Consider the following 17,007-nt stretch of genomic DNA (forward strand, 5'->3'; position numbering starts at 1 on the left):
ATACAGCTAACATTCCAATTTGGGATCTTGAGGTTAGGAAGTTCCAATCCAGTTCAGTTTCAGAAGACCTACTCACTTCCTTGCCTCCACTTTCCTTCCTAAATCCCCAAGAATTCTGCCCTCCAACTTCTCACTGGACTGTGTTTTGTGCATATAAAAATACAGGCAAAATGGTAGTGACTCCTATGTGTCATTTTTCTAAACGTGTTGTGCTTAACCCTTACACTTTATTAAGTAGGTTTATATTGACATTTTACAGATGAGGAAACCTCAGGGAGGTTAAGAAAATGGCTCAGTCACAGGGCTAGTAAATGGTGAGGACTTAAACCCAAGCTCTAGAGTCTGTCTTTAACCACTATATGTACTGCCTCTACAGAAATACTATGTATCTCCAAACGTATTTATCACATTTTATTATAATTATGTTTAACCCTAGAAAGCTCTAAAGGGCAGGGCCCTTTCCTCATCTTTCTAATCCTCATGCCTAGCAGTGTCTGGGCAGCTTAGACCCCAGTAGAGGCACCCTGGCCATCCTCTAATAACCCACTCTAGCACCAGGCAGTGTGGCACACTGATGGTTCATGTATTTTTGGTTTGTAAATGATTTTTGTTTGGTATAAAAGATACCTCCTAGAATATACTGTATTGCCCTGTAGGATATTAATCTGCTTTGGATCTGTGTCGGGGTCCCCAAGACCACCCTCAGGTTTGACAATTTTTTAGGAGGACTCACAGCTATGATTTATTACAGTGAAAAGATACAAAGCAAAATCAGGAAAGGAAAAAGGCACACAAAGTGAAGTCTGGGGAAACTAGGCATGAGCTTCTAAGAATCCTCTCCTAGAAGAGTCACACAAGTTGAGCTTAATTCCCCCAGCAAGGCATTGTGACAGCACATGTAAAATGTCCACCAGGGAAGCTTGTCAGAGACTCAGTGCCGAGTGTTTATTGGGAGCTGGCCACTTGGGTAGTCTCTGCTTGGCACCTACCAAAATTCTAGACTCATAGAAGGAGAGCATTTGTCCAGCACAAACCACATTGCCTGTACACACAATTTAGGCACAGGGAGCCACTTTGATCAGTTCTGGAATTGTTGCAGGAAGGCAGACCCCTTGCAGGGCCCGAGAGTGGGCTCTTGACTAACACTCGGAAATGAACTGTCTGAGGAGACACACGTGCTGAAAAAGCAAGAGACTTTATTGGAAAGGGGCGCCCAGGTGGAGAGCAGCAGGGTAAGGGAACCCAGGAGGACTGATCTGCCACGTGGCTCTCAGTCATAGGTCTTACTGTGATGGGATTAGTTTCCGGGTTGCCTCTGGCCAATCATTCTGACTCAGGGTCCTTCCTGGTGGCACATGCACCTCTCGGCCAAGATGGATTTCAGCGTGAGGGTTTCTGGGAGGTAGGCAGGACACATCACCTCCTCCCTCCTCCTTTCGGCCCATCCCAAATTTTCCTGGTTAGTTTTCAGTGGCAGCACCTTGTTCTTTATTGGGACCTCCTGTTGTGAGACAACTCAGGCAATTGGTTATCATTGTGTCTGGCCAAGGCTGGCGGTTTTGATCAACAGTTCCCTAACAGAATGCTGCGACATTCCTAAAATCCAAGTTCGCCAAGGGCGAACTTTGTAAGCAGGTCTCTCTGAGGAGAAGCAGTCATCTGCTATGTTAACTCTTTTCAGCACAGGAATTTTATCCCAACGTTCTTCAAAACCTATAAATGTTTCTTCAATTGTCCTTTGAGCCAGGTTTACCATTTGCTGGTTCTCTTATTAATGAGTTAAAGAAATTTTTGACACATGCAAGCTAAATAAAATCCAGTCGAACTTAAAAGCTAAAAGATACCAATTCAATATCAGGGTTGATTACTGCACAATCTTATTTTAGTTATTAAAAAAAGAACTTTGTATTTCCCTTTCATATTTTCTTACTATCTCTACATTTTAGAAAGCCCTCTGATTTAGATGGCAATCACTTGGCTATTTGTACTTAAGCCACAAATTAATAAAACAGGAATGTTTCTGCAGGTAGGTGATAATATATAGATTCATTTCTTCTTTGGAATATGAAATCAGAATATGAAAATACTACATCATTGCTTAAGATGAAATTGCCCCAGTTAACTATAAGACATATAAGCCAAAATTTAAAAGTGATATATACCCTTTATATATCTGTAAAGTTTTGAGCCCTTAAAGAATAACCTTGATTTTAAGTTCAAATATAACATGCAGAATATATAAAGTAATAGCTTTATTTTGAACTTTATTATGCTTCAGACATTTCTCTAGTCATTTTAGATTTATTTCAATAAACATTTTCCTATATCTTGCAAACTGCATTTTAAAATCAGAAATAGGGCTTCCCTGGTGGCGCAGTCGTTGAGAGTCTGCCTGCCAATGCAGGGGACATGGGTTCGTGCCCCGGTCTGGGAAGATCCCACATGCCGCAGAGCGGCTAGGCCTGTGAGCCATGGCCGCTAAGCCTGTGCGTCTGGAGCCTGTGCTCCACAACAGGAGAGGCCACAACAGTGAGAGGCCCGTGTACCGCAAAAAAAAAAAAAAAAAAAAAAAAAATCAGAAATAATTTTGCAAATCTCTGTATATAATGATATCAAACAAAAAAATCAAGTTTTATTAGCAATTCTAAGAGCTGGCACAGTTAATATAAGCATTAGAAGGTAAACATACATCCCTTGAATAAAAAAATAGGAAATATTTTAATGAAAAAAATCAAGGATTGAAGGAAGGAGAAAATTTTTCAAACAGCAGCTGGCACTTTCTTCACAATCTGAATCACTTGTGCAAACACATCATTAAATACTCACATGATATTTACAAAGTAGAGGTAAGAGAAACAAACCTTCTGTTATCCCGCTTCCATCTTCTGGATCCATTACTTTACATTCCAACTAAAACTGTGATTCTAGTTAACTACAGTAGAAAGCTTATCAATTAAGTCATCAATAGTGTAAACCAGAAGTTGAATGTCCGCTTTTTCCTTCATTCGGTGATCACTATTCTTTCGGAGGATGACATCTACATCTGTGCTGACTACTCGGTCAGCAACCTGCATGGACGTATGCCATGGTACAATGTCATCCTTCATGCCGTGGAGCAATCTTATAGGGCAGTTCACAGGAATAGGACTATGTAACAAGCAGTAGTGCTCTGCTTCTTTAATGACACTGTACTGAATGTGATAAGCTCCTTCTTCACTGTATTTTGATGGCATGGACCACACACCTTTCATCTCTATTTCCTTTTTTGCCTATTGGGAAAAATGAGGAAAACAAAAGTATTTATGCAACATTAACACATACAGTAGTCTTAAACAATTCAAGAAAAGCAGTCTTTGAAGAAGGGGAAAACAGATAAAAATATAACAATGATAATTATCAGTAATTAATTACGATGTGCAAGGAGCTGTGACAAGTATTTTCCACATAGTATCTCATAAGATCCTGATATTGTTATTTCATTTTTACAAAAGAGGATATTAAAGTTAGAGTAATACATATGTTTAAAGTTGAAAGGTAGTTAACTGCTGTAACTAGGATTCAAACAGATTTAACTAACTTTATTGTGTGATGTCTTAAAAATCAGGTATTGCTTCACTCCAACTTGAAAGGGAAAATGAAGGGGAGAAAAGTACAATAATTTCTTGGAATCAGTACAGGTGGCATTCATATTACATAAAATCAAATCTTAGGAATAAAAATTGTTTAGATTTAAAAATCATGAAACTAAAAGTGCACATACAAGAAGTTACTAAAATGGGGATGGGGTGGGAGAAGGAGAAGAATAAAGCATAGCGCTAAAAATGAAAAATAAGACAGTGGTTATTCTGGGGCAACCATACACACCCAATTTTATCCTGAATGTAAAAAAAATGTAGTTTTTGCCTTTTAGAGTTCTATGGAATGAGAAAAAATGTGTTTGTTGTTGTGGATGACAAAGAAGTCTTCCAAATAACTTCCTGAAAACTGAGCATGGTATCACTTCTACCCTTAAAATAAAACGCTGGGTATTCTTTGATTCTTGAAGAATTTCTATTTTTTAGATTATAATTTGTCTTAAACAATTTTTCTAGTTAAAGTAACATATACTCATTATAGAAACATGGAAAATATAAAAAGCATAAAAAGGGACTTCACTGGTGGTGCAGTGGTTAAGAATCCGCCTGCCAATGCAGGCGACACGGGTTCAAGCCCTGGTCTGGAAGATCTCACATGCTGCAGAGCAACTAAGCCCGTGTGCCACAACTACTGAGCCTGCGCTCTAGAGCCCACGAGCCACAACTACTGAGCCCTCGTGCCACAACTACTAAAGCCCGCATGCCTAGAGGCCATGCTCCACAACAAGAGAAGCCACAGCAATGAGAAGCACACACGCCGCGAGAAGAGTAGCCCCCACTTGCCGCAACTAGAGAAAGTTCACACGAGACCCAGCGCAGCTAAAAATAAATAAATAAAAAAATAAACAGGGCTTCTCTGGTGGTGCAGTAGTTAAGAATCTGCCTGCCAGTTCAGGAGACACCGGTTCGAGCCTTGGTCCGGGAAGATCCCACGTGCTGTGGAGCAACTAAGCCCGTGCGCCCTAGAGCCCGTGCTTCGCAACAAGAAGCTACCGCAATGAGAAGCCTACGCACTGCAGGGAAGAGCAGACCCCATTTGCCGCAACTAGAGAAAGCCGGTACACAGCAATGAAGACCCAATGCAGCCCAAACTAACTAACTAACTAAATAAATTTATTAAAAAGAAAACAAAAAACCTCTCCCCTTAAAAAAAAAAAAAAGCATAAAAATAAATAAATCACCCATAATCCTATTTCATGGATATAACAACCATTATTATTCTGGCTTATTTCCTTCCAGTATTTTTCTATATGTGTTTGGTTTTTATATATACAATATGTAAAACACTTAGCTATTACAATTCATATATAGTTTTCAGTGCTGGTTTATTTATTCAATATATATATTTCTGGGTTTTAAAAGATTCTATTAAAAGTTTTTAAAGGCTGCATAATTGTCCACTGTAATGCATCTAAGATAATTAACTTGACCATTCCCACACTGCTGAATACTTCCCTGAACATCTTTGAACATAAAGGTTTATATGCATATAATAAATTCTTCGGAAAGATTATCACAACTTGAACAACTAAATCCAAGATGTAAATAGCTTTAAGCCTCTTGCAACCATATACTATGAAGGGCATTTATATCTAGAAAAACAGATGGACATCTTATCAAAAATAAAGAAAAATATAAGGAAAGAAAAGCTACATACAATATATTTCAAAAATTTTGTATTTAAATTTTCAATGAAAATATTATTTTTCCACATTTAAAACTGTTGACTTATTACGAATACCAAGAGGCAAAAAAAGAATTTAAACAGTAAAATATGTATGATATAATCTGTGTACTTAAGAATTTAAATGTCTTTTATAAAATTCCAAAAAGATTTGATTCAGTGAAAAAGCTGTATATCTGAAACCTAGACTTCTAAATATCTATATCCAAATGACTTAAAATTAATGGAAGTCTAAAAAACTATAAAATATATGAACCTATATTAGTATCATGGGGTACTTTGCATTAAAGCAACATATGAATCAAATATTTAAAGTAAAAATGATATTCAGTTACCTTCAAGCTACTCATGACTGTTCCTGAATTGGTCATTTCAGTAATAAGAACTTAGTCTCATTGATTATTAGATAAAGTGGGAACTATGTTAATTACTGAGACATAATTAATAATAGTTGCATTTTAAGCATCATTGCCCACCCCAACTAGCTCTGTTATCTGCTATTGAGTTGAATGAATATCGTCCATTTGAAGAACAAACTTAACTTTATAAAATCTTGTATGTCCCAAAGCCTCAAAAACAAAAAGTACAGAAATAGCAAAAACAGTATTAATCAGAGAAAATGTACAATATACATAATTACTACATCAAGAAGAAACTAACAAGGCAATGTGGCTGTGAAGCTTAGACTCCAACAGCTGTGCATCCTGCCTGACGCCCTCTACTGTTCAGAGAAGCAGACAATGATTAGAGTTAGTTAAGAGGTAAGTCAAGTTCCTACATGAGTAATGCTGGGTCTTAACATTCTCAGGGCTAAAGAAGATAGTAAAAACCTCTACCTCCATTCCCTTGACACTGCTAGTACTGGCTGTCTATGCGGAGAAGAGATAGTGGTCCTAGTGTCCCTGCTCTTTCTTTACACCTTCTTTTAAGTTAATAAGGGTCAACACGTTTCTATTTAAGAATTTTTGCTGGTCTGATTTAGGATTAGCAAAGATATACCCTGATTTGCAGGCTATAGATCCTTTCAGTCACTTACAGGGTATCTACCATATCTTCCGTCTGAGTGATGGATACACACACATAAAAATAAATGTACATAGATCTTGTCATTTACCAATAACCTCCCAAAATTGTTTAATCAATTCTTTTCCAGTAGGCCATCTTCTTGAAATAATTTCCTACCATGAGAAGCACTGCATTATTGAGTTAGAGAACAGAGTAAGGGGTCCAAGGTTTATATGCAGAAGGATAAAATGGTAGGAAAATTTAGCATCATGAGGACATTGAGCAACCATGTATAAGAAACAATCAAGAAAGTGAAAAAAATTCAGAAATAGGAGGTAAGTGCAAAGATCAGCTTTGCAATTTTAGCCCTCATAGGAAAACATATGAAGAACCTGACTATGCAGACAATGCCATTCTTAAGGAGCTGGAAAAAACAATGTGGACTAAGAATAAACTTAGAACAGATAGTGTATGGCACTGAATTCAATGCAGAACTTGAGGCAAAAGTCAATGACATTCTACTATTCAACACTACATAGGCTTTTTTTCTTTTTCTTTTCCTCCTCCTCCTGCTCCCCCAACTCTGTACAGCAGTGGTTCTCACACTTCACCTGAGGGCCTGGTTAAAACGGGTTACTGGGCCACACTCCCAGTTTCTGATTCAGCTGGTCTTGGTGAAGCTCAAGAATATCCATTTCTACAAGTTCTCAGGTGATGCTGTTGCTGCTGGCCTCAGGCCTACATTTTCTGAACCACTGCTCCGGACTGTTTTTCTTTCTGCTAGGATCTTAGTACCACAAGTGAAATTTAGAGCCCTAGGAAAAATATGCCCAAGGAGAACTTAATTTGATTGCAAAACAAAAAATAACATACACAAAAATAAACAGTTATTACCCACCATATTTTTTTTCCTTGCAGACAACTGAAGTGCTTAAACATATGTCCAATAACAAAGTATGATAAATGAATTCCCTTCCCAATTATTTCTGAAACCTTATTTCTATCATGAGTTACTGAAGAACATGCTAATGGTGAAAAGCACCTTTTTTTTAAAAGGTGAGAATCAGGAGTAGAAAAAGAATGCTAACTTAGTGTCTACACCAGGAATGGCAAGTCTCATCTCCTGTGTATGACTGACAGTGTGTGCTCAGAGAACTCTTCTGAGAGAGGATCTGAGGATTTCAGGCTAAAAAAAAAAATAGTTTCATAATTGATTAGCCATCTTAACATGGCCATAGAATAGGTATTATTTCCCATAAGCCACAAAATAAGACTAAGAGGTCCAAAAAGAGATCACGATGTATGATCCAAATAAACAAATGTGGTTAATAAAATGTTGCTAAAACAAGAAATTTAAAGTGTGATTTCATTCATGTGGCTCAAATATTTGGCAAAATGATTTGAAGTGACTGAAAAATAAAGAAAACCTTAAACAGGAGACCAAATAGTTAAAGAAGGCAAAGAAATGGTATACAAAAAGGCAGTTAAGACAAAAGATGGGCCAGCGTAACAAGTCAAAGGACAGATGACACATGAACAAAATTCAAAGAGGGAGCAAAAGAACGACAGGAGGGATATACTGAAGTTGCCTGGGACTTACCTCAACAGGAAGCTGATTAAACTGTGTCACTAGGCCATCCACAGCTGACGCTATGCCAATAAGAGCAACAACCTTTTGTGGCCGTGCGATTGCAGCATGAAGCATAAGCCATCCACCGAGGCTAGATCCAACTAGTATCTAAAAATAAAAACATGTAGTTTTAAAGAGGAATTTCTTTTTCTTTTCTGTAAGGCAGTGAATAATTTCATAGAATGTATATACTTTCTTTCTTTATATTCATTGGCTCCCAGACTTTTAATATTTGGCACAAAGTAAAATTAAGATTATGATTACTTTTTGTTAAAGTATTAGGTCTATAATAGAGAATAAATGAGACAAATAAAACTTGTAAAATGAAAAGTAAAATGCTACCTTCATTTTATGAGAAAGTGAAAATAACAGAACTGATTGATTTGATATTGAAATACAAAAATGGATTGTTAGACATTTAAAATATTAAATAAATTTTCACATCTAAAGAAACAGCTCAAATGTCATGAGGTTGCAGTCAACAATTATCATGATATTAAACAAAAATAGTCACTTGTGGTCCTTCAGCTAAGTCATCAATTATAGAAAGAACATCTTTTCTCCATTTTCCCACTGTGCATTCTTCTAAGTTACCATCTGAATTTCCAACTCCTGAGTAATCAAACCTGAAAAAAGAGAAAACATATCTATATTTAGATATCTATGTATTTGTTTCTCTAATTTTTAAGGAAGATAGCACATTAATCATTATTACAATGTCTAAAATATATTAAAGTAAAACAGTGAAGTCAGTATGTATTTCAGTAAATCCTAGTGGCTTAATCTTCAAAGATCTCCCATAACCACTTACTTTCTCACCTCCTCCACTGCTGCCAGCCTGGTCCAAATCACTATCCTCTCTTGACTGAACTAATGCAACGGTCTCCTAGTAGATCTCCATTTTCATTTTTCACCCTCAAAGTCTATTCCCCACACAGTAGTCAGTGATCCTTTTAAAACAAAAATCATGTCTTGCACAAACCCTCCAAAGGCTTTGTATAATCTTTAAGTAAAATCCAAAGTCCTTACCATCCTCTAGCCCCTAACTACTCTCTGATCTCATTTCTTACTGTTCTTTCTCCCTCCCAGTTGTATCCTTACTTTCCTTTTTGAAGTTAATGGAATATACCACCCACATTCCTGCCTCAGGAGTTTTACAACAGCTTCTCCTTCCACGTGGACTACTCTACTCCAGATATCCACTCAGATTGCCCCCTCACTTCATTTAGGCCTTTAGCTCAAATGTTATATCTCCGTTAAGTCTTCTCTGACCATTCAACCTAAAGTTGTGCTTCTTTCATCATTCTCTAGTTCCTTACCCTGCTTTATTCTCTTTATAGCAAATATTGCTACCTGATAATACACATATTTGATTATTGGTTTGTGGTCTATCTCCCACACTATAAAAGAAGCTCCATATGGGCAGATTGTTTTGTTCACACTGCTTTCCCAGTGCCTAGATCAGTCCCTTGCACATGGTAAGTACTAAGTGTATGTTTACTCAATTAGTAGAAGGAAAAGAGAAGTCCAGAATCAAATTCATCATCACTAGCTCCTCCTCTTGGTTTTCTTTCCTTCCAACTTTCTAGTTCTCCAGGCTCAGAGTCTGTTTGATCTGTGAATTTTACCTCTCCTTCAAGGTCTCAATTCAATAAATCATGAAGTATCATACCACTCCTGCAGACTGCCCTAAACCCTAGTCATACTGAACTACTCCCAATTCCTGGATAAGCCCTTTCCTAACGTTGAGACTTTGCATGCTGTTCCACTGCCTAAAAAGCCTTCCTTCCCCATAAACTCCTAGTCATCCTTTAAGTCATGTCACCTCCTTTGAGGAACTTTCTTTGACAGAATGTGTCATTTAGTAGTAATAGGTCACTTTCTTTGTACCCAATTAACACTTTTCATATTGTGTGTTATAATCAAGTTTTAAATATATGTCTCTGATTAGAATGTCACTTCTTCAAGGGCAGACTGTTTTATTTCAAGTTTGTTTTTCCCCAGTGTATAGAACACTGCCTGCCCTGTACTATCCTCACTCTCTCATTTTTTCTCACATGCACCCCTTTCTCCTCAGTTTGGTAAGACTGGTGTCTTGGTGCAGGTCTTTCTCACCTTAAACCTACCCTATCACAGCAGCCTCCTCACTGTGTCTCTATGACTATTCTTTCTCCAAATGGACCCACTTTATACTGTCAGGTTTTGTCTGACACGTTGTATTGATATGGCATTAATTTCAATGGCTTCCTGTGATATATAACAAAAATTTAGTGCTTTAGCCTGTTTTTTAAAAACATATTTTAGTCATCTCAGATTGACCTTTTATTTCTTCTGATGAAACTACTGCTTTAGTCAAACTAAACAACTTGCTGTTCCTAAAAAAGACTCTACGTTTTGTCTCTGTTTTACGCTTCATCCATTTCCTTCACGTGGAATACCTTCTCCCATCACCTTCATTACTAATATCCCCTCTTAGAGCTTAGTCCAAATGAAGTTTTGCTGGAAAGACTTCCCAGACAAGCCGAAAAGAAAAAAAATACCTCTACCTAGTGAAACTTAGATAGAATTCACTTTTATTAGTCACAATCATTTTATTATATCCTGCTCTATAAGACAGTTTATGTGTGTATTCGTGTCTCATCATTCCTACGAGACTGTAAAGATCCTAGCGGGGAAATACCATCATCTTATTTTTGTTTCTGCATTCTCCATAGTGGCTAGCATGTGAACCTCACACACTGAGTACTATAATACATAATAAATGAATAGAACGTAAAAGTATAAGGAACTATTTTATTTAAAGTTTTCAGTATTTTTCTGATTCTTAAAATCTGGTGAAAACTATCAAATCCTAGTGTTTGTTTTTCATGTACTTGAAGGATATATGTGATATATAGTGTATACATATTTTCATAGAGATAAGGGATTAAAAAGTGATGGAGGGACTTCCCTGGTGGTGCAGTGATTGGGAGTCCATCTGCCAATGCAGGGTACACGGGTTTGATCCCTGGTCCGGGAAGATCCCACATGCCACAGAGCAACTAAGCCCGCATGCCACAACTGCTGAGCCTGCACTGTAGAGCCCGCGAGCCACAACTACTGAGCCCACGTGCCACAACTACTGAAGCCCGTGCACCTAGAGCCCATGCTCCACGACAAGAGAAGACACCACAATGAGAAGCCTGCGAATCTCAGCAAGGAGTGGCCCCCGCTCGCCGCAACTAGAGAGCCCGTGCGCAGCAACGAGGATCCAATGCAGCCACAAATAAATAAATAAAATTAAATTAAAAATAAATAAATAAAATAAAATTTAAAAATAAATAAAAGAGATGGAGAAAGAAATTAAAATTAGGTATGAAGTGAAGTGGTTTTGGATCCCTGGGAAATAGTGTAACAAGGCACCTACTGAAGTCTAAATCACAGTTATTATTTCTCCTCAATCCAGGGGATATAGAAGAAAGATCAGGGAGAAGAGAGGAGAAAGACACCAACTAATTCTCCTTTACCCCTGTCTGTGGGCAATCACACATCTCTACTTGCTGTATTTTGTTTACAGTTCCCTTCCAACTACATGGTGAAGATGCAAAACACATGTAGAGGGTCTTCAAAAAGGAAAATATAAACATTCAGTGATACTAATAGGTGTCAATATAGTTCCTTCTTGCTGAACCCTAACCAAGTGACAAAGATAATTTAAAAACATTCAGCAGTTTAAAACTTTTAAACACAGTAATGCAATTCTGTCTTAGAAGTCCCAATACTCTGGAACATATTCCAAAATCTAAAGTTTTAAATTTTATTAGAAATAATTATGAGAGAAGACCAGCCCTAAAACCATGTGTTCCTGAGCTCTGACTCAAGCTTATTTTAGGCATGGTGGCAGGATATTAAAAAACCATTTACACAGAACCATACGTACTATTCCTTGTGTAATATACAGAATTAACCATTTCCTCATTCAAGATCTAAGTTTTACAGACAAAATCACAACAAAAGTAAACTGAGAAATTGGGAGTATAAATAGAAGATAAAATCTCTTATAACAAGTTAAAATGCAATCAATAGCTAAAAGTGATTAGATTGCAATGAAGTTTGATGAAAGCAAATAAAAAGGAACCTGATCAAATTAAAAATTGTAACGAAGGGCTACACTTTATACAGTTTTATAAAGATACACTTAGGCTACATTTTAATACAGTATCACATAATTGTCTGTATACATTATAATTTCATCCTCATTACTTAATATACCTTTAAAAAGAAAATTTACTTTATATGCATCCAAAATGCAGAAAAGCCCCTTACATGTCTTATAATAGGGAGACAGGAACTGGTCATAGCTCTCATAGTCTCAATTTAAATTCGAGAACTGATAAAATGGGGATTCCTTGAGTCAAATTCTTTTGGGGACAAAGAAGGAGAATGATGGCAATTTTTCTGATATCATCATGTCTTCTTGCTCAGGGCAGTCCTCCCCTCCCTGGATAGCTCTTCCTTCTTGCCCAAATCCTAACTATTTTTCAGTGTTCCTTTATAAAGTTTCTTCTATCTACTTCGACTCCTAGTTTTCTCTCACCTTATACAATTTAGTATCCTGCTCTTTGACATAATCACATTTTGATGAATATTTCTGTGTAATTTCCCATATGTATTATCTTGTATTTCCCCACCCTGATTAAAAGATCCTTACAGGCAACGACCATGTTTTATAATTCTTTGTATATTTCACAGCACCAGTATAGTGCTAGAAAGTCTACTTGTAAAAAATACTCCAGTCTTCAGAATAACAGGTTAGAACATATTTTTAAAGAGTTCTGAGCATGAAAATGAAATAATTCAGTTAATTTGATAACAAGAATAAGACAAAATTCATACAATTGACATTTTTTGCTAATATATTGAATAGATAAAAGTCTTATTTTTAATTCTAAAAGTTTTAAAATTTTTAATTTCTAATTATTTTTTATTTTATTTCTAAAAACTGTATTTTCTAGACCTATTGAATGAATGTTAGTGAAACTCTTCTAAAAACTAGATAAATAGATTTTTAGGTTGCTAGTGCTAGAAAAGAATTCAGAAATTATCCTTCATCCAATCTCCTCCTTTTTATGTTGAAGAAAATAGGTCCAGAATTTATTAACTGACTCATCTTGTCAGTTATTGCTAGCATTAATTCTAGAGCCCATGTTTCTTGGGGCCAGTGCTCTTTTTACTAAACCATACTATCTCTTCTGTCAAATCAGGCACTAAATAAATGATCGTTGTAAGTAAACAAATCTAATAACAATGTAAACACATTATTTTAGTAAAATAATATCAGTATGAAATATTAGGAGCTGTGAAATCAAGTAGTAAACAACACATATCCTTATTTATGCTTATACATATTCAGGCTACAGAAGTGAAAGAAAAGAAACTCAGTGGAAATGTGAACTATACAATATTAATTTTACAATACTTTTAAACACATATATTATTTTAAACTACATATTTTAAAAGGAAATAAACAGTGATCAAATAAATGTCCTTAAGTCCCCAAAGGATAACCACAATATAATTACAAGATTACAAGAAAGCCAATTAGTATACTGGTTTGTTGTCATGTTAGAATATTGTTTCTAAAGAGCTAAGTTACCACTAGTTTTTTTCTGCCACCATTATCGGTGTGGCACAAAGACCTTTATTTATTTATTTATTTATTTAGGTTTTTTGTTTTGTTTTGGCAGCGTGGCTTGTGGGATCTTAGTTCCCCGACCTTGGATTGAACCTGGGCCCTCGGCAGTAAGAGCTCGGAGTCCTAACCACTGGACTGCCAAGGAATTCCCCACAAAGACCTATAAAAAAGGCCTTTTAAAGACTGCACTTTACAAGAACCCTAAATCACAAGATGAAAGTTTACAGACCATTAAAATAAATTAATCTATAAAAATGCTGGCATTTGTTTCAGTTGGTTAGAGCAGAAGTGATTCTCTACTGCCATGGTAAATGGTAGTAATATTTTCTCTAAAATGTGTTGTTCCTACCTTATATAGGCGTGACCTAGAGATTTGCAAAACTCCTCAATCGCCAATGCTTTTGTACCATTCATATTAGAAATATAGCCAGGGATGAAGATAATTCCTGGACTTTTGCCTTTTAGCCTCTTATAAGCCAGGTTTGGAAGGTCTGGTCGACTAAGGAAAGAGATTGATGTCTTTCGTCTGCAAGCTAAACAAAGTACACAAAACATAGTTTGCAAACACAGTTTTTTGAAAACCATACAAATTTTTAATCTTAACTTTCTTAACTCATCAAATTGATGTCAAATCTATTTCCATTTAACAGAATAAAAATACAGATGTGAAGTATTAAAGTCACAAGTCTATGCATGGTATCTTTTAAAATCATGTCACAAACAGTGTCTTCTCTGAGCAAGGTCCAATCATGATTCTTCCAAAATACACAATGAGAAGGAAATTTGAAGGCAACAAAAGACAGAGACTTGTCAAAAATGCTTTTCTGTTGCTGCTATATCATCTGTCCCAAATAGGATCAACCAACATTCAGATTTACCTACACTAGTTTTAGCCCTTTCTTATGAGATTTGTCTTCTTTTAAATTTTTTTTAATGTTTAAGGGGTTTCACATCATCTACTTTTTAGTGGGGAGGGGGAGAAACAAGTTTGGTCTGCCCTTGGGAAGTTGTTTCAAAAGTAGAGGTGCTGTGCCCCTTTTATTACTGATTCCCTCTCCACCCATAAAATCATGGGCCATGGTAACAGCCAATCGTGATTCCATATCTGCTGAGGCGGGTTCAATGAGCAGTTTCTTTACAAGTAACCTTGAATAAATGCATGATAACACCATTTTTGGAAAAAGATTTCTCATAGGACTCCCAATCACTGTGTTTTGTTGGCCTGGTTTTCTGTGAATGGTACACACAAATCTTAGTGCAAGTACAAAGGCACAAAGGGTAAACCTTATAAGATTGTTCCATTTCATTATTTTTAAAGTTCCTTCCCTACTGTAAAGTCAATACTTGCTCTTAAAAAATGTAAAGATATTTTAAAAAGATTCATTTATAATCCCACTTTCTCCCTCCAAAGAAACTAGGCTTGTGTACTCCCTTAACAGTCTTTTTCTGGACCAATGGAATCTCTTTTTAATTACATGAAAACTTTCTCTACTTTGTGCCTAATTAAAACTTCTCAGTCTCTTCCATGTAAGCTAATAAAGTTTTCCTCATTTTGGATTTGAGAAGTTGATTTTTTTAAAAAACTGAATTGAAGCCCTTAAAGCTATCCCTTTTATATGTAATCTTGTTTAAGGGTTTCAATGTATAGTGAAATATGCCAAATTTAAAACTTTTAGTGAAAAACAAGGCTAGTAGGAGCCAGTTATGTTGGTTGACAGATTACAGCAGCAAAAATGTTCATTTCCCATTTCCTTAGCACTCCAAAATTCCTTCATATCCTCTCTTCCATATTGCTTTCCAACAGGAAATTCTCCATGAGATAATTACAATTTGTTTAATCTTGGTGAGTTATAAGTGGTCAGGTTCTTAACATTATATCCGTGAATGATCTTCGTACTGTAAGGATTAGCTCAAAGCCTGGGGCATAGTGTTCAATGAATGTTTACTAAATAGTAAAAGAGTATCATATTCTAGTTAATGAAATGACATACTATACTTTGCTAGAAAAACATATATAACAACCTTTTGGTTGTGTACAATTAAATGTAAGTTAAACTGATAATATGCTTAAAATTCTTAACTCAAAGGGTATTTGCCATGACAATTCCCATTCCAAGCACTATGCATCTGACAGCTGTCTGGCAAGGGTGTGAACACAACACAACAAAACAAAACAAATACATAATTTAAAAAGACAGACTACATATATGGGGGTTGGGAGTGGAGGTAGGGTGGGACGGGGAAGAATCAAGCACAAGGAATGGAAATATTCATGGGCTCTAATATTTCGTCCAAATTCTAGTTTCCTTTGTAGAGTAATGACTACGGTTTTTACTGGGCTGCGATCTTGGAAAAAAAAAAAAACCAAACAAGAACAAAAAACTAGAAATTAGGCTTGATGACGGCGTTTACACTTTTCCAAAGAAAATGTTCATACTGTAAAATCGCTCAAGTCAAGAGAGGACAGGTCTAAGCATCTTAACAGTCACTATCTGTAAACCCTTTAGAATTAGCAGAGAAAAGCAAAAGCAACTAATAATCAAACGCATTAAATGCACATCTGAATGTTTCCTAACGTTGGCGCTTAACAAAGGGGAGGCGGGCAGAGAGGATCCTTAGACTGCAGAGCGTAACGCCACCAACGGCCCGGGCTGTCCAGAATACCCCGGGGCCCGGCAGAGCTCTCCTCACAGCCTTCACCAGAACTGTCGAAAGCGCCTAGAACTGGGGTACTGAGAACCGGGGAAGAGCATTTCTGAACGGGGCGTCAAAAACGCATGGCACAGGAACTGCCGGAATCCGGGATGTTCGAAAGTACGCGTCCTACTCCAGCCTTTCGGACACTGACCTGGGAGCCACTGTGGCGCCCGCTCGGCCTTCGGTGCAAGTAACGTGCTGAGCCCACGATGGAAGCCGAAGGAGACGGCCATCCAGCCCCACCTGCGACAAGGTACCCACGCGTCCAAACCCACCCTCGCCATCTTCCCAACGGCCCCTGCGCCCCGCGCCGACCTACAGAGACACGCACAGCGACCAGAAACTGAGCTTGCGCATGCGCCGCCCTCTGGAAAAACGCAACTTGGTAAACGGCGCCTGTCCGAGTTTCGACTTCCGGAGAGCGCACATGCGCAGAGCGTCGTCGCTCTTCCCAGACTCTCGCTGTGGGGCTGTTCTGTTGAGGTTCGGTCTGTGAGTTTGGGATGTTTTGAGCGCCCTCGGTAGGCTGTTTTCTCGGTGGGTAGATACCCCACGACCGGAAGCGAGGAGAGGAACCCCACCCATCGTTCCTAGATAGGAAACCATCTCATCATCCCGATGACAGTAGGGAGCTGAAACATAAAGTGCTAGGCTTGCTGCGTTACAAGTAGTTCCCACCCCC

The 17,007-nt window shown here is 37.3% G+C and overlaps 1 protein-coding gene across 1 annotated transcript; it reads right to left on the bottom strand.

The window, feature by feature from the left end:
- Window positions 1-2,235: 2,235 nt before the first annotated feature.
- Window positions 2,236-16,767, bottom strand: ABHD10 (abhydrolase domain containing 10, depalmitoylase). Its single transcript, XM_059063606.2, is given in 6 exon segments — window positions 2,236-3,269; window positions 7,925-8,062; window positions 8,469-8,580; window positions 13,978-14,161; window positions 16,477-16,645; window positions 16,647-16,767. Coding segments are annotated over 6 exon segments (1,056 nt in total). The 5' UTR covers window positions 16,755-16,767; the 3' UTR covers window positions 2,236-2,924.
- Between the last annotated feature and the right edge of the window lie 240 nt (window positions 16,768-17,007).

This window comes from Kogia breviceps, chromosome 5 (assembly GCF_026419965.1).
Source record: "Kogia breviceps isolate mKogBre1 chromosome 5, mKogBre1 haplotype 1, whole genome shotgun sequence".
NCBI lineage: Eukaryota > Metazoa > Chordata > Mammalia > Artiodactyla > Physeteridae > Kogia > Kogia breviceps.